We start from the raw sequence: 23213 nt of genomic DNA, 5'->3' as shown, positions 1-23213 counted from the left end.
CGTGCATTAGTTCCGCCTCTTGGTGCGGTTACTTGCCCTCTCGGCAGGATCCACTCGAGGTGCATTGGTTGAGTGGCGTCGTACTGCGTACGTATTGAGGTTTCATCACGGAAGCAGTTTACTGGGATTCGACCTGGGAACCGCCCTACCTGGCCTGGCCTGTGACATCTTCTTCCCGAGCGGGCAGAGTGCTAATCCTTTCCGCATCTGTGTTCGATCGGGGATGAACGACAGTACTGGGGCCAGAAACACTCTGCAGCAGCTCAGCCTGTAGAGATCCGACATTTAGATTGTTCCGGTCGGTCGTATCTGTGTCAACTGATCGTTCAATTTTCTGTAACATTCTGTACCCTGTATGTAACAGGCTGCCTTACACGCCAGCGCTTGCAGCCTAATAGCCGTTGCCGTTGGTAATCATCGCCTGCTGCGACAAGGATATCTTCTTCTACGAAAACAAAATGAGCACTTGAATGTTTCGACAACCGTGTAAACGGTACAAGATCAAGATCGGCTGATTATCGACCACGAGGTTGCGGTAAAGTTCAGAGAGATGCCGCAGCATGCGCGCAGAGGATGGTTCAGTAAAAAGCCATTAAGAGATGGGATCCGTTGTTGTCCCGATTTTGCTCTAGCATGAGTATGACAAGCGGGTGGTGTGATATTTTTTTCTATTGCAGAATTGAACACAAGACAAAAACATGACTAAAAAAACAAGACTAAATTGACGAGGAAAAATGATTGGAAGCATTACATAAAGATTCATACAAAAATATCATGAATTATGACAACAAAACTCAATGTTCATGCAAATGGAGTCGTAACCATTCACACAAAATTGTGAAAAAAACCTATCCACTGCTGGAGAGTTGGAGCGAATTTTGGAGATGCCGGGGATTGAACCCGGGACTTCTCACATGCGAAGCGAGCGCTCTACCACTGAGCTACATCCCCATGTGATAGGGGGCACAATCTGTAACACCCAGTACGCACCCCAAAATAGTCATCGATAGCGGTAATGAATGACGGATCGTAGGGAACGACTGATGCTCGTCTAAGCGCTAATCGCTTATCTTTGATGGAGCGTAATGCTAACTTCCGTGGGACCAATTTTTTATAAGGTTCTACTCTTATAAGTATTAGTTGCAACAAACTATTCCACAATTGAATATACTTGAATAGGTTAAACGTGTAGTAACGCTCACGAAAAACATATCCAAAGCCGCTTAATTTATTATTAAATAAAGCTTAAAGTATAATATGAATAAATATGAACCATTTATATTAATTCATGTTTGTATGGAAAAAGATTATACAAAATTTAAAAATAATGCTATAGTTTATATTGAAGGAGAAAACAAAATTGTGTATATTTTAAAACTATCAATAATTGATCGATGTTTCATCAATCAGTATAATAGGAAGTATTTTTGTTTAGTGCAAAATAAAGCTTAAATTACCATAATACACATAAATATGATGCGAATCGAGAATATGGATCACTCGTGAATATGGAAACAAAATTGCATTAATTCACATTTATTCTTAAAATAACCGACGGATTTTTTACGCCCTTTGCTTTAAAAGGGACTGAATTGTGTACGCCCATGATGCCCATCATGGGTTCAAGACCCATGTGAACTAAGTTCTCCCATAAGCAAACAATAACTAATCCTAGTGCTATATACCACTTTAAAGCCAACAGAGACCGACTAATATTATCGCACTAATCAAAAATAGATCGAGAATATACAAAATATTGTCATTCCAAAAAACGGTGCAATAGTGGCTAATCGTATTTTTCCTTTGGATATTGACCTTATCACGGGCATGTTCAGTTGAAATGACGTCATTTGTGAGCAGAATTTCAATCCCGCTGTAGCGATTTTTAAAGACCATTGAACTGCAACACTATTGTAAGATAGAAAACACTAAGTAATGTTCACAAAACGGTAAACTCATGCTTTAATACTGTTTTTGAACGTAATGAGCAAGGAAGTGATTGTTTGAAAAGAACAGTTACAACACACAACAGAACTCGAATGTCTACAACATGCCTTGGAGGCGCATGTAAAAAAAATGGACATACTTCAGTCTCAACCATTCAAGGATCTCGAGATCGAAGCCGATCAATGGTTGAGCGCAGCTAATGCCCATCCAATCTGTACACATCCGCTTTGCCACTTCACCATATAAAGAACAATCCTTCGGCTGAATGGACGGATTGTGTACGTCTTGAAGTGTACTGGTATAGTCCGCCCAGGATACACACAAGCTGGAAAGCAACCAAATGCTCGCCGTAGAGCGAGCCAAAAACGGCCACAGTACGGCAAAAGGACATCCTGAAGATCGCATTGTTTGGCCGGGCTAAGGAAACGGTTTAATCTCTCCCATTCATCCTTCATTTACGGTGACAATCCGTTTGCTAATAGTTGGTACCCCCGAACGTCTTTCGTCCATTCGACAGTGGCGCAGTTTCCGTTCCCAATCCCTTTTTGCCAGCTTCCAATGCGGGTGCCGCAAGCCCAGAGCAGTGCACACTCGTCATAAGCAAGGACACTGTTTACCCAGCAAGGTGGGGCACAATTCGCTAAAGCTAACAAAAGTAAATCAAAACAATCGTAAACAAGCCCAGCCAGCAGCACCACCGATCCGTCGTCCGGCGAGGTGTGCCCCGTTCGGTTCGGCCGACCGTCGGACGACCATTCCGACCTCCCGAAACTTTTACCCCTTTTGCGGACAGATCTCTTCGGTCCTTGCGCCTCGAAATCTTGAGCTAAGCTGGCAGCTTTGGTACTTGATGCCAGTGCCAGCTTTATCAGCATGTCTCGAACGGTAGCCACCTTGCTGCGTGAATGGTCTACCGGACGGGCCGGACGGGCCTCTGGCGGGTGGCAATGTTTCGAATGATTACAAGGATCGCTTGCAAAACAAACCACACTAAGCACCACAAACACGGTCCCACGGACTGTGGGAAGGTGGGCTGCGGGATAATCCATCCATCTGTGGGTGTGCGGCCAACCGCTCCCCGGGCAAAGCAAAGCCCCTGACCACGGCTCACGTGTCTGTGCCGATTTTTATTTCATTAGCCTTTTCAAGTGTGCGCCTCGACGGCGTGGTGGAAGCGCATGGATGTTCTTCCAGAAACAACAACACCGATCGAAGCAGGCGTAGCAACGATCCACCGAAAAGGGATGCGGAGGGCTCTTCGCTTGCTGAGATTATCCTATACTGCAAGACACAAAGCCGGCTTTGTTTGTGCTGGATCATGGTGCTGGTGGAAAAACGATCGTTCGCCACAGCACGTATGGTCAGCGTCTCGATCGTGTGCTGCTGCTGCCCGTTTGTGTTTATGCTCACAGTAGGGACTGTTTTCCTTCGTTTCATTTCAAGCCAAATGATGGGTAAGGTTTTGCGGCGGCGAATTATGTAATAAGGATTAGCATTAGCATCCCACTGTGCGTCGAGAGCGGCCGCTGCCGCTGCTGCTGCGGTTCGATTGATGCGGGACGGTTGAGAACGACGGTTGAGCACGTAATACGGTGGCACTCCTTCGACGGGGCGGTATGGGTGGGGTATGTAAATATGTTATTAAGCGGGGTAAGATCAACCAACCTGACTTTATTGTTGTTACATTGTGCAGCTGTTATTTGAAGTAAGATGCCAAATGTAATGAACTAGTATTGATGTTTTGATTGAATTTTGGGCCATTTTTTAACACGAGTAATATAAGTTCTAAAAAGAGACTTTCTTCTAAGCTGTATTGTGAGCTTCTTTGGAAAAAGAGCATTTCAAATTACTTACCAACTTTCAATTTCTTTGGTCGTTTGAAGGTTGCAGGTCAACCTTTGAATGAAAATTCTAAAAAGATACGGTTGATTTAGTGAGTTTTGTAAGTCATAATGTACTGTCCATAATTTTTAGCAAACATACACGAAATTACAAGTATTAAATTGAAGTGGATAGCAATACGCCCGAAGCCGTTCTTTTTGAATCGAAAAAAATTAAGCGGACAAAGTTTTAAAAAATAGTTAATGTTGGCCAGTATACTCCAAGCACACTATAATACAATATTTTTCTATTGATTGTACATAATCTATCCTTTATTGTTGACGTAAGGCAAAATTTTGGTTAAAACAAGCATCGCTTTAAAAATGAAAAATGGAATTAAAAAATCGTAAATACTTTGGTGAAGTACTCAAGAGTTCAAAAGAATTATCTCGAAAAAAATTGGATAAGCAGCTCACTCATATGAAATAGATGCCTGCAGGCGCTTAGTGACGAGATGGATTATGATAAGATTTTCCAAGAACTAATTGAAAATAATTTTCACAAATACACATAATAATTACTTAATTATATGCTAATTACTTAAAGCAATCACAAAAACCTCTTCCTTTACCCTTTAGTACTGTAATCTAAGGCGTACAGTCCAATCTCGAGGCGATAAGGATGTAGTTTTTGGCTTATTTCAAGCAAACCGTTTTATATACTTTGTACTTGTACTTACGTACTAACGTTTCTAGATTACTTTAAGTACATTTTATACAAATATCTTGATACTTACTCCAGCCGTTTACTCTAGCTTCATTATCCAAGACTTGTCCTGCAGGCAGATACATGATCTTTGCACCGGAAATTAAACTGTTACTGTACTGCAAGTCACGATTAATATGTGCAAGTCCTTTTGCGCTTTAGTTCTATCTGCTACCGTTCTAATCCTACACCGAACGATCCCAACGATTCGCTCCAAAATCGCTCTCTCCATTAGCTAATAATGTCAACCCCTAGGATCATCTAATAACACGATACTTGTATACCTCAATTTCGGGACAATATTATTAAAAATTAGTCTGATGTTGTCGTCAAAAAAGGTCCAAATTAACCCACCCAGCTTCTGTCCCATTATGCCGTATTTTAACGTTTACAAACACACCGCAGCCGCCGTCCGCCATCATCGCCGGCTGCAATCTTTCCGCCTGTTGATATAATCCATCTCAAGTGTCCTTAAACAAAAATCGAAAAGGACGATCTGTCTCGTGGATGGAATAAAGAAGAAAAAACGCTAGTCATTTATGCAATTGTCATTTAATTATCAACCACAGAAACTGATGAGAAACGGATTGGTTGCTAAAATGGTGCGCGAAGAAGAAGAAACAACGGGAAAAACTAGAAAGAAATCAGAGTCGTTCGAATCCGTTTGTCTGTTTGCGGCGTCCTTCATATCCTTCATTTTCTGCACAAAAAGGGAAGCGACAAGAACGGGGAAGTAGGAAGACCTGGCATACCGCAACCAGCAGCAAGCGGGAAAACGCATAAGGGGGAAGAATTCGACCGCACACACGCACGGTGTCCTCGATCCTTCCTCTGCTCCGGGATAAAGTGGGAGGAGTTTTGGTTTGGCTCTGTGTACCCCTCACCATTGCTGGCAAGTTTTGGTCCCGATTTGTGGGCAAAGGGAGGGAAAGAGGGCGTAAATATTTGGACAGGGATTCAATTTCACCAAAACAATCTCCACGAAAAGGCGGCAATCTCGGCAATGAAAAGAGAAGGCAGAAAATAAAAAGGATGTGATCGGGCGCTACCGGCGTTCAGTGTGTGATCGGTGCGGAAAGGAACCGGACCTCCGTGGCGAGTGAATGCGTGTGTCTATGTGTGTGTGTTGTTGGCAGCAGGACTACCACCAACTGCATCAGTGTAATTATAATGGCGGCTTCGAGTTGCAAGAGTGTGGCGCCCTTGCGGCAGAGTGACTTCAGTATCGAGCATATCCTTACGCGTGCTGGCGAACGGTACAGCAAGCGGCGCAAACTATCGAACGAAGTAGGCGGCTGTCGAAATTGTTGCTCCACTAACAGCAGCAGCAGCAGCAGCAACAGTAGCCCAAGAAGTGTGCGTAGTGAAGAGGGCGAAGGTGATGATAATGATAATGGTGGACGTTTGCGTGACGAACCCGGTACGGAGGCAGACGAGGAACTCGACGAAGAGATCGACGTGGGACAATCCGTGATGCAGCATCCTGGGCAGGAGGCTGGATTTTTACCGACGGCACCCAGTTGCGGTATGCCCACGTTCGATTGGCTCTACTACACACGGTATCATCCACCGAAGCTACCACGTAAGTATCTACCGCTCTTTAGTTACAAATCGGAGCAAGTGACTCCTGTTCGATCAATGGCGGATCAAAGCTTACCACCCTCACACGTTCGTTCGTTCTTCAGGTCCTCAGAAAACGGGTCCAGTCAAGCGAACGCCCGGACGTTTGCCGCGTGTACCGTTTACGCCTGCCCAGCTGAGCGCACTGGAGGACGCGTACAAAGTGTCCACCTACCTGAGCTCCGAGGAAGCGAACCAGCTCGCCTACAGTCTCGAGCTGACCAACACGCGGGTGAAAATTTGGTTCCAAAATCGGCGCGCCCGAGATCGGCGCGAAAAGCGGGAAGCATCATTGATAACCGGTGGGGCGGCGTCCACGTTCACCTCCGAATCGCACCCAACGCACTGTACGTTGCTGCCGCCACTGTACGCCACTGTAGGAAGTGCGGCTAGCGGTTCCCGTACCGGCAGCCATCCTTCGTCGCCGTCCAGCGTGGAAGCGTCTGCCGGCGGTCGGCAGAGCCGAAGTCCTACCACGGACCGAAGCTATTAGAGCAGCAGAGAGAGGTTTGAAAAGCAAACTGTTTTAGAGGCTACCACGGGAGGGTTTAGCACGTTTTTTTTTTGTGATACCTGCGATCTACGAGACCTGTGCGCGATCACGAGTGATCGAAACGCGAAACGGGACACTTTTGTACAGTGATTATGTGAATAAGATTTTTGGCTAAGAACATGCACATTAGTGGATAATATAAGTGAGAAGAAGTGTGGTGAGAGAGTGCTGAGATCGTGTTTACCAAGCAGCAAGGTTTTTGGAATAAAAAAAGAGATTATTTACACGCACTAAGCCAAGTTTGTTCTTTGTATTAAGCATAAAGGCCATTGGGTTCAAAATACAAATTTTAAAAATTAATTATTTACTTATGCTTATTTTATTCATGGACGCAACGAAGGAATATTTTAAAAAATGTCTCTCTCTCTCGTATTGGCCTGCTCACGATAGAGCACGTCGATGTGACATGGCCCGGTCAACAGTTATTCTCCAGGATGCTCGGTCCCTGGCTGCAGCCTCTCATCCATGCAGACATCCGATCTCCGTCAGGTCTCGCTTCATCTGTTCCAGCCATCGAGTTCGCTGTGCTCCCCTGCGCCTTATGCCGAACTGGGGATCGCTATCGAACACCTTCTTGGTGGGGCATGAGTCCGGCATCATCATGACATGCCCCAGCCATCGTATCCTGCCAGCCTTCGCCATCCTCAAGATGCTCAGTTCGCCGTATAGCTCAGCAAGCTCGAGGTTCATCCTTCTCCTCCACGCTCCATGCTCGAACACACCGCCAAAGATGGTCCGGAGGATGCGTCGCTCTAACACGCCCAGAGCGTTTGCATCCTCCGCAAGGATGGTCCAGGATTCGTGCCCATAGAGGACCACCGGGCGAATCAATGTACGATATATCTCACATTTGGTGCGGGCTTGAAGTCTTGTGGATCTCAGCAGTCGGTGAAGCCCATAGTATGCACGATTCTCCAGCACAATGCGTCTCCGGATGTCGCTGCTGATGTCGTTGTTCGAACTAACGACCGTCCCGAGATAGCAAAACTTCTTTACCCCCACGAGACTGTCGCTGTCAACTAATACACTGCTTCCCAGATGGTCTGAGTCACCGGCAAGCAGGTACTTCGTCTTCGTCGCATTGATTCTCAATCCAATTCTTGATGCTTTGCTTGAGTCGGGTGTACGCCTCACACACCTTCGCTGTTGTCCTGCCGATGATGTCGATATTATCCGCGAAGCCAAGAAATTGGAGAGATCGGTAGAGGATCGTGCCACGGATGTCGTTGTCTAGTCCCGCGCCTCGAGTGACACCTTCCAGGGCGATGTTGAAGAACAGACAGGAGAGTCCGTCACCTTGCCTCAGACCCCTGTGAGATTCGAACGATTCCGACGTCAAGTTCGATACTCTCACCTTGCACTGCACCCTGTTCATGGTGGCCTCTAACAGCCGGATCAACTTCCCAAGGAAATGGTACCGCTGCATGATGCTCCATAGCTCCTTCCGGTCTATGGTGTCGTAGGCCGCCTTGAAGTGGATGAACAGGTGGTGCGTTGGGATCTGGCGCTCTCGGCACTTCTGGAGGATCTGCCGTAGAGTGAAAATTTGGTCGGTGGTGGATTTGTCTCCAACAAACCCAGCTTGGTAGCTGCCGACAAAATTTGTAGCAAGGGTAAAAAATGTCATCATCACCGGTAATAAAATAAAATAATTTAAAACCATCTTTTTACTTATTATTTCTTTTATAGCATTTACTTTGAATTCCTTTTGCGGTACCATAATTATAATATTTTTTGTTTTAACACATCGCTTTCCTTTCTGTTGTTGTTATTGTTGCAGACAGTGGATTGAATTGAATAAAAACATCTTTGAAAACTTATCAATTAAATCTACCCTCCCACCCACCCACTTTCTAGGCCTTTTTGCTTGGGGCTGCTTCAACCATGTTTCTTCCCCTCTTGTTTCAAACGAAGGGACGAGCGTGGGAGGGGGATAGGCTGGGCTGGGTAGCCAATGGGGGGGATAAAAATTCTGGCATAGTGTCTATGCAGTAAACATAGGACAGAATTATACTAAAAATATTTTGTATAAAAATTAGCATTAAAACCTTACATACTGTTTAAGCCTTCCAGTGTATGCTGCAGTGAATATACAATTGCTCCACTGTCGGTGGCACTCTGAAATCATGCTTTTTTTAATTTACACAATGTTGAAGCTATTTGTCACAAAGTGTAGCACTTTAACGATCGATATGTAAAAACCCAAACTGTCGTTTCAAACAAATGTGCTTAAAAAAACGCAGTTTGTCCACCACTGAGGAGACGCCGCAGTGCGTCCGCGTTCAATTGCCGGGTAGTAGCACTGGGGGAGGTCACTCATCGAATAGCATCGTATCATTTTTACACGATACAGGTATTTTAAACATAACCTAAACGATGGGTAAGGGGGGGGGGGGGGGGGTTGGGGGATGGATGTTAAGAAAAAACAGAACAAACAAACAAAGGAAGAAGCAAAAAAATCAAACTGTTGTTAACGTTACGTTTACATTGTTTCCGTTTTGCAGGAAGTCTTTTGATCTGCTGCAGCCTCGTTCCGCTGCCCGGCACGCTTCACTGGCCATATCCATATCAATCCCACAACACTGAGCAAAAGTGGTTTGTTTAGTTTGTTGTTCTGTTTTTAATCGACACGTTCGTTACGATAAGCTATGTTCCTTTCCTTGCAGCATCATATGCCACTACATTGTGTGTTGAGCGAGCGCCCGCTGTCGGTCGCTCTCACCTTGCGAGCCTTCTGTAAGCCCTTTTCCCGGGCAGTCCTTTAAAACACATACACACACACATGCAATATTGAACAAGTTTCTATCTATTATGCGCTGTGCACTTTTGTTTTGTTTTTTTTTTTATGGTACAAGTGTTATCTTTTCACACTGTACATTTTAGTGTTTAGCCTTGGTGTGTAGTGACGCAAGATTGAGTTGCCTCTTTGTCTAAATTATATGTTTATGCACACTTCTTTAGCTTGGTTTCAGCCCAATAGCTGCACAGTCCATTTACCAGTGCAGTAGGTAAATGGTTAAATAAGCGTCGTAAGCTGTTAATAATTCGGCTTCTTTGTGTTTTTGCTTTGTTTGCGCATCCTTACCATTGTTCTCTATTGTTTTGCGGAGGTTGGGGAGTTTTGGGGGGGTCCTTTAGGCTTTGATTCTTTTCACTTCACATTATCCATCTCTCTCACTCTCTTTATAGCTCTCTGTGTGCCTGTGTGGAGGCTTATTTCGGTTACAATACGTTGTGCGTAGGCTTTGCCACTAAACTATTTCGCTCTTGCCTTTGGGGGGAACTTCTTGTGAAGCTGCTTTACATTTCATTTATTTTGATTTTTCTTTTCTTCTTCTGTTTACAAACAATACACACACACACATACACACCGATATATGTATATATTGTAAATGGGCTCTAGGCTGGGTGGGCACGCAGACACTTGTGGGAGTTGGTTTTGCTTAGTAAATCAAATAGGTGATTCAACCATTAAATGGTTGTTTTTTTTTTTATTGTTGTTGCGTATACTTAATCACTCCACAGCACCAACAATTTCTAAACAATGTCCATCCCACTTCTATTCGGCCTCATGGGCCCTTTACATGGTTCACGGCTTACATACCTGCTGCTTACAATACGTACTGATTTTTACTCTTTTTCTTACAACCATTATGTGTTGATCAACTTTCTTTTTCTCGAGTAAGCATTTTGTAAAGCCGAACATTTCCAACAGTAATATAACAGCAACTCCCTTCCGTGTTACTAACTCTCTTTCTCTCTCTAACACGGAGCACGCGGACCAACGCGTGGGAAAGAATGAAGCGATCGCGACACAGCAACGATGGATAAACGGCTACTCCTCTGCCTGTGCGGACGAATGGTGATGTGTTTTGGTAAGGATGGAATTGAAAAATTCATGTGTATGTGTGTGCATGTGTGTGTCTGTGTGCGCGCGTACGTACGCTCTGCGACTTTAATCCTTCACGCAGATAATGGATTCTCGGCCCTTGCCGACACCGATCCACTTGACCGGCACATCCAAATCGCTCTCGATGAACCGGATGTAGTCTTGGGCCTGGGGCGGCAGCTCGCCGAAATCGCGCACATTCTCCGTGCACTGTAGCCAGCCCGGCACGGTGACATAGTTCACCTCCACCTGGCTAAGGTCGGTGATCGAACCGGGGAAGTAATCAATCTTCTTTCCGTTCAGATTGTAACTGCAACGTAAAATCGGCAACGGGGTAAAATACACAGGACGAGGATTAGAACGGACGTTTAAAAGTGTCGGTTTACAGAGGACGTTGAGAATGCCTTACCTGACAGCCACCTTAATTTCCTTGAGCGTATCTAGAATGTCTAGCTTGGTCAGACAGATAGCGGTGTATCCGTTGACCATGGAGGTATATCTTAGCAGGGGCAGATCGAGCCAACCGCACCGACGAATTCGCTGCGTTGTAACGCCAACCTCACCACCACGCTTCTGCAGTAGCGATCCAATTTCCTAATAAGAAAAAAGAAGTATGCAAACACATGATACGCTAGTTGCCGAAAGTGACGCTCGGACCCAGGGGCGCGGCTACTTACATCGAGTAGTTCCGTCGGGAAGGGTCCATCGCCCACGCGTGTCGTGTACGCTTTGACGACACCGATCACCTCACCGATCGACTGCGGTGGCAAGCCCAGCCCCGTCAGCACACCACCGATACTGCAATTGCTGCTCGTCACGTAAGGATAAGTGCCTGGAGGGGTGAACAGAAAAAGCAAACCGTGGGATCATGTTTGGTTCCTTTTGCATCCAGGCTCAAGAAGAAGAGGCAAACCTACCAAAGTCTATGTCCAGCATGGCGGCATTCGCTCCTTCGACCAGTACGCTTTTGCCCTCCTTGAGCGACGTGTGCAGGTACGAGACCGAGTCGCGCACCAACGGTCTCAACCGTTCGGCATACTCGCGATATCTATGTAACGGTGGTAAGAAGCAAAGGTCCAACACAAGTCCATCTGATGTCATCTTCCTCCGTCGTCCTACGGGCCCCGCCCAGGGCCCAGGGCAGGCCAGCAGGTTGACAGAGGAGGACGAGCGAGTGGCCAACCTTTACTTACCGTGCGAGTTCCGCATTTACGTCCACCGAGAAATCGGGATACAATCGTTTGTACATTGCTACCAGTGCCTCAAACCTGATATACCGTCGTCCAATCCACATGCGCAGGAGGGTGGTGATGATCCGGCACAATGGATTCCCCGTGAACGGAAGCGGTACGATTGGGTTAGAAAAGAATAATGATACAAACGAAAGTGAATTAACATTTCTATTAACACGCACGCGCGCCGCACGATGATGCTTACTTTTCACTGAACATCTTGAAGTCACCCAACAGATCCGACACGCGGATGCCATTGCGGGTTGCCTTGCTGGAGTAGCACGGGCCGATGCCTTTCTTGGTCGTGCCGAGCGATTTGCCACCCTTTTCCGCCTCCTGCAAACCATCGACCTGCTGGTGCAGGTCCAGCACCAGGTGAGCGCGGTTGGAGATGATGAGCCGGTCGGTCCAGTTCTTCAATCCCTTCGCCTCGTTCTTGGCCAGCTCCTCGAACAGGCCGGGCAAGTGAACGACCACTCCATTACCTACGGAAGAAAGATTAGAACGGAAAACATTAGATTGGGTATTGGTTGGTATTATCAGTTCGTATGTGTGTAATGTATCAGATAAATTCGCTTCAATTGATCGTGTTTTGACGTAAAAAACCCCATAATTTAACTAGTTCTTCATAATCTCCCCACTAAACTAGCCTTCATGCATGCAAATAAATATCGTTTTTTGGATCACAGCGAAAACTAAGGGCTGTTTAGCGTACCAATAATTGAAAACCACCGGACCCCCGGCCGCTCGCGAGGTGAAGTGGCACGGACCCTCCTCTCCGTGGAAAGTTCGTACTGTGACACACGTGCCACACATCAGTTCGTGACTCAAACGATAAAACAACCGCTGTGCTACCAACCCAATCGATCCTTTGTGAACGGGGTATATGCCCGCTCCACATGCCCGCCACTTGCCAACTTGTTTGCGAGACTTATCAGTCATAGGCTGCACTACTCGCTACTCGCTATCTATATTCGTTTGTGTTGTGCTGTGCGGATGTATTTTGTTGATGAGCTTAAAACAAACTGCCTCCTTCCCTGCACTTTTCGCAAGGTCAAATCGGTGTTGTGTACGATCAAAAACAAAGCAGAACCGCCAATGCTTTAATTATAATGATTGTCGATGCTTTGTGTTAGTTTAGACTTGGTTTGGGTGGTAATATTTAATCATAAATCCTAATCATAAACAAAGTAATAAATAAATAATGAAAAATCTAGTGTATGGTTTATAAACGATAAACAAATACAAAAAAAAAACACACCAAAAACAAACTTAATTAAAAAAGTATAAAACAGAAAATAATAAAATAAGCACTAATCCAAACATTAAACACATAAATCATAAAACCTTGAAAGTAAATATTCCTTACACACCCACCCCCTCTTCCCAGTCAAATTATGGTAATCAAAACTTTGACCCAAACTGGGAACATTTGATCGATAAACACATTTTCTCATGTTTTTTTTCTGTCCATGATTAAATTGCCAAAAAATGCCCACAGTCGTGTGTTTCTGGTTAGAGCCAAAGAAGAAGAAGGGGAAAAAACCTGAACCACAGAGAGGGAACCAACCTTCTTTCTTAATACCTCGAAGGGAAACAACCTTGAGCGAAACGCAAAACTAACTCAAGGATAGCTGTTTGGTGTTGTTTGGTATGTGTGTCTCGTTCGGTTGGTGATTTCGCGGTTTTGGTTCATCACCGATTGTGAAGCCTAAAGGATAACGTGACTGTGACGCATCGATGACACAAAGTTTCCCGCTAAATTGTTGGGCCAACCTTCCCTCCCTTCCCTACCCCTCCATTTCGTTTTTGGTACAGAAATGGATGATTAATTGTTTAGATTACCGACAACCGAAACATAACGAACGCAACACACACAAAAAGCGCCATAAAAAATGGAGAAGAAAAGTTTATTATTGCCACAGAGCATTACATCCCCGCCCTGAGGATCCGTTTAGTTATCGTGTAAAAATGAGCGTGAAATATGTTGATGATTGCTTACAAAAGACACATCTAAATATAGCGCATTCCATACAAACCGAAGGCTCATTATATTCTCACACTCTTTACAATGTTGACTACAATAAATATAAATATAAATATATTAAATATATTTCTCGCCATTTTTCACCGAGATCTGTGAACGTGAATATTTTGAAGACCGAAATAAACGTGCATTGTGTAGAAAATAGTATAAATATTTTAAGATGGTATTCTTTCTGTTGTGAAAAATAACAAAAAAAATGTTACGATCCTCATTCACTCGATCACTCAGTGGACCTTAAGGTCATTACAATCTAATCCGAAACAATGACTAAATGTTTACTCATTCGTTTAGTTTTGTGTGCTGAATAATAATGGACAAAGTTCGAAAAGCAAAAGCAAGTTTGTTTACAGCAACGCGTGTTTTGAGCTGTATGTGTGTGTGTGTGTGTGTGTGTGTGACCGAATGGTCTTTATGCTATTTACAAAGTTTACAATCTTCACACACGAAGGGCTTCAAGCCGTTGCCGATAAAAAGTTTTATTAATCGAGCATTTAAAGTTTTCATTCCAAACCACCCACCACCAAGCGTCAATGCTTTTTTTTATCAATGAAACGCAAAGTCTGCCACTGCCAAACACTAAGCCACAAAATAAACAACAAAAGGCAAAGAGTACCGTCGAAAGTGCTGCCAGAAGCAGTTATTACTATGCCATTCACCACGCTCATTAAGCCGCAACTCACAATATTGCACCAGTTGCAGTTGCACAAACGGGCAAAATCGTTACGAGCTAGAGAAAACGTGTGCCAATATTAGATGCCTCCCCGCTAGGCATGAAAAGGAATTTACAAACAAATAAAAAAAGAAAAAACTCTCGATCAGCACGAAAAGCAATCCATCTCCCGCCGGGCGAACTCGACGATCACGTAAATTGTCATGTGATGATGGAAGACGCTGCGAGATGAACACACGATCCACCCTTGCTTCCACACACACTACCGTTTTGCACCGCATGCTTTGGTCGTGAATTTGACATGTAAGCGTTTCTCATCTAGTCGATATCATGCCGTTTTTGCTAACGAACACAGCAACAATAGCCCTAGGCTAGGCAAGTAGATAACGACGACAGCGACGTTGAGAATTGTTTGTGAGAGGGAGGTTATTAGAAAGATACTTGGCGCACCATTTGCTCATTGCGGACACAAGACAAACCGGTGCTATACCATCACCACCACCGGACAGTAGTATCTATTTCTATTGGGTGGCACGACCTCAACACACGGTGCCAGTCAGCCACCATACCATCATGCACTGTTTCGTCTCAATGACAGTAGGACGACTTTTGCACTTGAAATTTGTCGCTCGCAACACGATCGCAACACGACATAGAGCGAAAAACCAAGCCCGGCTACCGAGGCTACCGGCTTACACCCTTCACCCGCGTCCTGCTGTGCTGACCTTAGTATGCCTAAATAGAAACATGCTGTTCGCACTTCAAGGATATTTGGGGCCCTTCTGTGTGTGCATGCATGTGTTTGTATTGACGCAAATGGTTGATAGATGAGAGGCGATCGAAGGATCAATGCTCAAACTACATATTTTATTCGTGCAAATATTAATAAATAATATTTAGAGACAATGTAATTCCCATTACACATGACCAAAAGGTCACGTTCACATGGTGATTATATTTTTATTTTAAAAATTTATACCAACAACATCAGATACATGTCACACCCGCAGTCGATTGACGAAACACGCAAGACATTTCTTAGGGTGAATGCAGCTGAGAATGCAAAGATTGTTGATAAAAGTTTATCGTACTGATAAGCATTGCAGGCTTTTGAGTGCAAATGAGATTCATGTCCCACGAATCGAAGGAAAATCGCATTGGTGTAGTTAGTCATGCCAGCCCTAATAGGGCCTTCGAGACTTGATAAATACCACGCAGCCGGATAATCAGTCCTTGCAACGGAGCGGACGGTTCATACGAGACTTGAAACTACGACGGGCATGTTGTTGACTATTACTATTAATTGTAACTCAAATTGTAAGAACAATGAACCAAATAGTTGTGTATTTTTGGGGTTTGTTTGAATGCAACGAAATCCTCAAACAAAACAGGCACGTAGCATCAATGGGGGGGGGGGGGGGGGTGGTAGTCGCACGTAGACTGATCGTACGGTTAGGTTGTATATACTGTATAACTTGATAGTAAAATACGTCCTATCCGATTCAACATCCTATTCTTCTATTTCTTTACATCATCAACATTTTCATACGTATTCAACAATGATGATTCTTTCTTTTTTCTTTTATTTATTTTTAGAGAGACTTTGAGGTCTAGCTCATTCGCCTCTTAACAATGATGATTATTGAGGGTATTTTCAAAGTTTCAAAAGAAATCGTTTGACATAGTCTTTACTATTTTCTGTGATTTCATGCTGGTTCTTAGTTGGTTCTAAATTTAACGCTGGTGATTAAAGAATTGATTACTTTAAATTACCATTTTAAAATTTTGATTACTAGGTAGGAGAACTATGATGAACATTATTTAAACATTCATGTTTAAATATGAGGAAAAATGTTGCCGCAAAGAAGAAATAGTAGAATAGAGAATGTAACAAAGAAAAATGTTTAAATAGCAAATTCAATTTAAATTTAATTATTATGTTGCATGACAATACCAGAAACATATGTTTAATCACCCCAAACTCTTAAATCATCACGCGGTGCTTTAAAACAATTAGGATTAATTTCTACAGCGCTACAACCGAGCGCTCCATACCTGGATGCAAAACTTCATAGCTGTTTTGTACACTTCTCCTAAGCATTTGACATATTCCCCTATATGCTTGCAAACCTCCATAGCAACGTTGCATACATCCCCTAACCATTTGAAACATTCCACCAAGTGGATCAAGTAGTCCATTATATGATTCGAAACCCTGTACGTGTTCGTAATCCTGCCCTGATAGCGAGAGAGTCGTTCAATCCACTATTGGATTATATCGCGACACACAGTTGGTCCTAAAACTAACCTGTGCTTAAGCTTCTTGCAATTTAACACTTACCAATAATAGAAATACATTTCTCGTGAATGATCCCACTGGGCAGCAGGTGAAAATCAAAGTCAACTCCATTCACCACCACCGTATGGCCGGCATTATTTCCACCCTGTAATTAAAGAAGAAGCAAATACATTATTGATATGGAAAATGATTTTAAACAAAACGGCAATACGGCCAAAACCGTCCCTCTTAAATACTTTTTTTGCAATTTTAATTTGAAACTCTTTGCGATACAATCATAGCGTATGCTGAATCGAATTTGTTGCTGGTAAGCTATCGTTATGCCAGTCCCGTGGTACAATCGTTTTCAACTCGCACGACTTAACAACATCCCGTATGAATCCAAACAGAGTGAGTAGAACCAACAAGTCACAGCTAGCCAAGCTCGTAGACAGGCTTAGATCGACTACGGTTGTTGCGCCAAAGAAGAAGTACAACTAAAATATCGAAGTAATCATACTACATACTTAAGTAAATATTGTTCACTATCATTGAAGAATCAAAATCAAAATAGCTTTCTTTGCTTTCGCTTAATTATTGGTAAACATCGTCTAATGATTACACTGTGCAGCTGATCAAGTTCAACACACCAAACGATCATGGCTAGTAATTAAAAGTGATAATAGCGGACATCCTTTGCGCATTCTACTTTCTCTGCGCCACACACCCGAAAAAGCAACAGCAACCTGTTTAAGATCGTGTTTGTATGTGTTGCGCGGTTCGATCGACGGTAACGACGGTTGTGCAGCAAAATATTTTTGGCCTTTCGATGGTACTGCTATCATGGGTGGTGTGTGCACGGAGCTGGGGCCAGCAGCTGTTTCCACCCGTGTTTGCCGTGTTTTTTGGCCTCTTCGTTCCCTCAATCGAACGTGATCTCCCGTGTGTACTGCGCGGGTGGATGAGAGCATGATCATTTCAGTCTATCTTTTGGGAGGTTTTTGTTGTTGTTGTTGTTCTTGGATGTTTCAAGTGCAGCAACGGTTGATGAAGACACATGGCGCCTGCGCCTACCACCATCGTCGGTTTTCGGTAGAATAGAAGAAAGTAAAAACTAACTATACCAGTGGCGTGTGTGAGGATCGTTCTGTATGTATGAACGAACCATCCGGCAGCTGGTAGTAGTGGTCACCTTGGTCCATTAAGAGGCGCGGTAGTGCTCGACCATAGCGTCTCGGTTCGCTCCAACCTTTGCTCGCCCTTCCCACCTTTCTCTCACGAAAACAGGGAGCAGAAAGGCAGGGACTAACCGCCAGTGCTATTCTTATCGATCGTGTTAACATGCGCAAATTTCAACTGACCGGGTCATGTGATGGACGTTTTTTGAGGGGCTGAATAGACACGACAAGACAACTTTCCCCCCCCCCCCCCCCCCCCCCCATGATCTCTCATCTTGCTCTTCGGGCGGTTGCAATTTCCTCCCCTAGGTGGTGTCCTCCTGAGCCGGATGGGGTAAAGAAAAAGCGAGAGAGAAAGTGTGCAATAAATTATGCTTAAAGTCGACGCTAAACACAGCACAATGGCAACCGCAGAAACAAAACAAACCACCGTAGCGGCGGTGAGGTAAAAACAAACACATTGCGTGGGGATATTTTGGGAAATTTTTAAATATTTCCATTACATCATCACGCCACAGCGAAGCCTCTTGGTGCGCGTGAGGTTTAGTGGTATTTACAGCTGGTTGGAAGTGGGATCATTTTTTTAAGAAAGAATTGACAACGCAGTGCGACGGATCGCACGACAATATGACGGAATGACACACACACAACGGCAATCGAATCCCGTAATTGCATCAATTGCTCTTCTATCGATAAAGAGAATTCGCTCAGTCATTGCATTGAGGTGTGCAAGCGCAAATCGACAAGCCACAATAGATTGTACGTCAGCAGCAGCAGCATGGACGGGCCCTCTAGGAACTATGTATTAGCATCTCGTTGATTGTTATTAGTTCAAGGGAAACAACTGAGAAATGCGCAACGTTGTACGAAATCATTTTGGCCGTGATTACACGCTTCCTTATCAGTCTCCTTAATGAAGAGCAGAAGGCGGGTGCATGTTGAGCCCCTAACACTTTCATCTCAACCGAACGCGACACTCACACGCCACACATACGTACGCAAATGACGCGTGGACGTACCACATGACGCAGTGAGCCCATGGCAAAAAAGAGGCTTTGTGTATCAGTTGACCTGCGGTTACACGGGCTGGGTTGGTGTTAATCGGCATGTGATTATGAATCAAAATATACGCTTCCCCCCTCCACTGCGGAACGACAGATGTTGGCTTTCTGGCCGTATTGCGCGCAATACGCCACCGTTTGGTGCCTGTTTTTGCCATGCTGCTTATCTTATCCTCACGCCAAGTGACTAGACACCCAAACGCTCTTCAAGTTAATCTCAATTAAGTGTCCGAACAAATAAAAAAACGATACGAAATACGCCCAAATGTTTCGCGATATCGTCGCATTCGAGTGGACGTGCAATGCAAAAAAAAAAAGCACCAGCCGGTGGTTACAATCGGGGGTACAGAATTTACAGCACCATCAATTAAGACTCGAGCGAAAATGGTTCGAATTCGTCCCCGTGACCCAGTGCCACTGCCTGTGGTAGAACGATGCGCTTGTTTGCACTGGGAAGACACTGACGGTGTTAAGAGGGGGGTTCGTGATTATGAAACATCTTGCAAAGCTTCCAATCGTAGTATGTAGCAGGCCATGGCGAAGAGCATGAAACGGTGGGTGGGGGGAGGGTTTCGCTTCATCATCACGGTCACATGTTGATTTGTGCGCTACGTGTGCACTTCTATAAAGGAACTGGCAGCAATTATTACCCCTCCGATGGTCACCCCAGCACACTCACCTGACAGCGGCACACGATATCTGCGTCGGCGGCCAGCATATCGACCACCTTGCCCTTGCCTTCGTCGCCCCATTGGGCACCCAGCACCACGGTCACCTTCTGGGTGTACGGGTTCTGGCGGCGATTGTGCATCTGTTCGTGCGTGTTGTTTGCAGCAGTGTGATTACTGTCACTGCTGTTGTGATTGGCCGTGCCGTTCACAGCCAGTTGGTGATTTGCCGCCGACATACTGGAAGGAAAAGCGCTTTCTGCTGCTGCGCGGGTGTTGTTATCAGAGATGCCTTCCTTTGCTGTTCCTGCTGGTGTGCGAGTGTGTGTGTGCTTGCGGCTTCGGCCAACGCAATTAACACACGTATGTAAACCACCTGGTTTCTGGTTTGTGCCGCCTGTTGGCAGTTATACGGCTGGTCTTGCTTGCAGGACCTACGCCGCACCGATAATGATGGCAGGTTACCGATTACCGAACACACTCGACTTCCGGAAACTGGATTACACAATCCACTTCCGGTGAAAGAGCACTAAAAAAGGGCGATCCGGTTTGCGCTTCCAATCGACCCACCGCAGGAAAAAGGATGAACAATTGTCGACACTACGGACACTTCCTCACTAGCGCGCCGCGTAAAGCGAAACGAAAACCACGAGGTGTTGGGCAGAACAGACACCCTTTTGCAGTAGCGCACGGCGGCAACTTGCTGCCCACAGGACTACGCGAACACGCGAACGGCGGTAATAGTCGCGGACCCGAAAGCGCGGACACTTTGGTCACCAAAGGTTTCGACCAAGATCAACGAGGAGATCTTGTAACAACGCCGCCAAGCAGTCGTCGCAAAATACGCGAAACGCCGGAGGAAATGCACCCGAACCTCGTGCGGTTAGCACACCGAGAAAAAAAAACAATAAAAACAATTTGACAGTTCGCAAAGATTGCGCTTCAATTCGCTGATTGACGTTTGACAGTTGACAGCAAGATGTGTAGACAGATGAGCTGAGCGCGGAAGAGAATTATACCAGTTCAAAACTGCAGTAAACGGTTTGTGAAATTTGGTGAGTTTTCCAGTTTCTGTAGGAAACTAAAAATAATCGTCCGATGCATAACTATTCTTCTATTAGACCATTTCTAGCATAAATCATGCAGATTGTAGTTGACATGGGTAAAGGAGGATATAAAATACGGTTGAATCAATATTTTCATGTTGCTAGTTAGCATATTGAGCTTTTTTTTTTGGAACTCACAAGGCATCAATTTGGCATATCTCTATAAAATCTCAAGCCATTTTCAGAAAATGATACGTAAAAACCCAAATACCACAGATCGGGAATGCCAGCACCGACGTTTGATAGCTTGTGTCATATATAAAAAGGCAATCAGCCGTACCGGCGAACTCGTTCGTTCCCGGGAACGTTCGCCGCGACGCTCATTTTCACTCATTTCATAGCCCTCTAGATCAAAAATTAGAAAACCGTATAGATTTTGTACTGGCGAACCTAGTGGTACAACCCTGTCCACTAATGAGCGACGAATGTTTCTCGTCGAACGAGTTCGCCGCTACGGCTGAATAAATTTTTTTACCGTTCAAATAGACATAGAGTGATAACGACTCGCGCGACAAAAAGTAGCTCAAAAATTCACTCCGCGTAGATCAAAGTATCTCATTTGACCCAGTCATCCTACATGTTTTTTTGTATAAAAAACATTAAAAAATAAATTACAATGTGTTCAAATTTATTTTTTGAGCTTTGTATTAGTCTGGCTCGTACAAAAAACATGATAATTCAATTGTGGATTGATGGATAATCGGTGGAGACAGAAATTTTTCGCGAGACAAATAGGGTAAATGTACCAGTATTGGGCAGGTTAGTACAGCAGTTTCACTAAAACAGCTCCTACACTTACAATGTTTATTATTTGTCTCGAAAGTGTCAATATTATGGACGATAAACTATCGTTTCATGTTATGATATTTTTTATTTGCCGTTTCAAATGCATTTTCTATCGATATTCATGAAAATGCAAACACTATCAGCCGTACCGGCGAACTCGTTCGACGAGAAACATTCGTCGCTCATGAGTGGACAGGGATGTACCACTAGGTTGGCCGGTACAAAATCAAAACGGTTTTCTAATTTTTGATCTAGGGGGCTATGAAATGAGTGAAAATGAGCGTCGCGGCGAACGTTGCCAGGAACGAACGAGTTCGCCGGTACGGCTGTATTTTTGTTCCTATTTTCGGCAGTTTGGTCCTATTTTCGGCAGGCTGTGCTCCTATTTTCGGCAACGCGAATACGGGTCGGTAAATGTTTTAATCAATGCCAATAGGTAGACAAAAATGTTTAAAACAATTTTACACTCTTACTTTCCTAAGATTAGTGTTGAAAAGTACTTAAATTATTAATTTTATGTTGCCCATTTTGGGCATTTTGCTGGCAATTTTTAGAATCACTTTTGTTGTGGGCAGCCGTGCCGACCCCTGGACTTGTCGTGGCAGTTGCGCTGCCACCGGTCAACGTCCAGGAGGACGACAGTGTACACGCACACTGTCGCACACACTAAGCAGCGCAAGGCTTAGTGTGTGCCGAGCGCACAAGCAGAGTGTGTTAGCGAGCCGATCGAGCAGGAGCTCTCGGCAGGGGCGCTCGGTGCGGCTGGTGCGCGGCCACCGCACTTGCGGTTTTAAAGTGTTAATTGTTTGTTAATTGTGTCTTTTATTTATTATTGTTCGTTTATAAGTGTTTTAATAAAAGTAAAAGTGTCAAACACAACAACTTTGATGTGAGTTACAAACAAAGTAGGCGTTCAGGAAAACAGACAGTTTTGCGGCTATAGAGTACTGGCACACAAATTATTATTTTTCTCTCAAGTTATTGGATTATTTACAGTGAAATTGGTGATATTTGATACAAGAAATGTGGTTTTATGTGTCGACATACGCATTGTAGTGTTCTAAACAAGTTTTAAATGAATATTCAGCAAAATCAAAAGTGTGTTATTGTTTCAAGTTTCGGCAGGAGCCTACAGCATTGATCTGTCAAAAATCAACATTTACCGTGTACCAATTTTCGGCAGCATTTAAAGTGTATAATTGCTTGTTTTTAGTGATTTTAAAATTCCTAGCGGGCTAGAATAAATTCTACAATCATAGAATCTTTCACAAAAACTACACTTTCATTGTTTTGGTGCTCTGATTCTCTTAATAATGAAACCTGCCGAACTATTGGCTAACAACAAATCTGGCAAAACATGTTGAACACGGCACATTTTCTTTGATATTTTGGATATTTTTTATAAAATATGCAAGGAAATGATGTGAAACTTCGTACAGTCTGCTCCCGAGTTACGCGGTTTCTGCGTTCCCGACGAATCCGCGTAACTCGAATATTCACGTAATTTAACACGTTTTTTGATTAAAATACTATTGATTACTCTGAGTTTTTGATCTAATTTAGTAATTTAATATACTTTATCATTTACTTGA

The 23213-nt window shown here is 44.2% G+C and overlaps 2 protein-coding genes and 1 non-coding gene across 3 annotated transcripts; 1 reads left to right on the top strand and 2 right to left on the bottom strand.

The window, feature by feature from the left end:
- Nucleotides 1-879: 879 nt before the first annotated feature.
- On the bottom strand, nucleotides 880-951 carry Trnaa-cgc (transfer RNA alanine (anticodon CGC)). The gene has a single exon. It is a non-coding gene; the product is annotated as a tRNA-Ala (tRNA).
- A 299-nt stretch (nucleotides 952-1250) lies between these two features.
- LOC120953539 (homeobox protein engrailed-2b) lies at nucleotides 1251-10148 on the top strand. The gene is made up of 2 exons (XM_040373579.2): nucleotides 1251-6115; nucleotides 6219-10148. The coding sequence occupies exons 1-2, from the start codon at nucleotides 5704-5706 to the stop codon at nucleotides 6644-6646; spliced, it is 840 nt and encodes a 279-aa protein (XP_040229513.2). The 5' UTR covers nucleotides 1251-5703; the 3' UTR covers nucleotides 6647-10148.
- On the bottom strand, nucleotides 9531-20645 carry LOC120948325 (adenylosuccinate synthetase). Its single transcript, XM_040364538.2, has 8 exons — nucleotides 19741-20645; nucleotides 16886-16988; nucleotides 12033-12312; nucleotides 11789-11863; nucleotides 11513-11643; nucleotides 11273-11427; nucleotides 11005-11189; nucleotides 9531-10905 (listed from the first exon to the last, which is right to left on the bottom strand). Exons 1-8 carry the CDS (start codon nucleotides 19966-19968, stop codon nucleotides 10662-10664), a joined length of 1401 nt encoding a protein of 466 aa, XP_040220472.2. The 5' UTR covers nucleotides 19969-20645; the 3' UTR covers nucleotides 9531-10661.
- Nucleotides 20646-23213: the final 2568 nt, after the last annotated feature.

The sequence above is a fragment of the Anopheles coluzzii genome, chromosome 2 (assembly GCF_943734685.1).
Source record: "Anopheles coluzzii chromosome 2, AcolN3, whole genome shotgun sequence".
NCBI classification, from domain to species: domain Eukaryota; kingdom Metazoa; phylum Arthropoda; class Insecta; order Diptera; family Culicidae; genus Anopheles; species Anopheles coluzzii.
Note: the sequence above shows the minus strand (reverse complement) of the source record. Positions and strands in the feature narration are given on the sequence as shown.

Coding starts and splice junctions, on each gene's coding strand:
- LOC120953539 (XM_040373579.2), top strand. CDS start 5,704: ATGGCGGCTTCGAGTTGCAAGAGTGTGGCGCCCTTGCGGCAGAGTGAC. Junction 6,116..6,218: donor TCATCCACCGAAGCTACCAC/GTAAGTATCTAC, acceptor TTCGTTCTTCAG/GTCCTCAGAAAACGGGTCCA.
- LOC120948325 (XM_040364538.2), bottom strand. CDS start 19,968: ATGTCGGCGGCAAATCACCAACTGGCTGTGAACGGCACGGCCAATCAC. Junction 12,313..16,885: donor GAAATGTATTTCTATTATTG/GTAAGTGTTAAA, acceptor TTTCTTCCGTAG/GTAATGGAGTGGTCGTTCAC. Junction 11,864..12,032: donor TTCAAGATGTTCAGTGAAAA/GTAAGCATCATC, acceptor ACGGTATATCAG/GTTTGAGGCACTGGTAGCAA.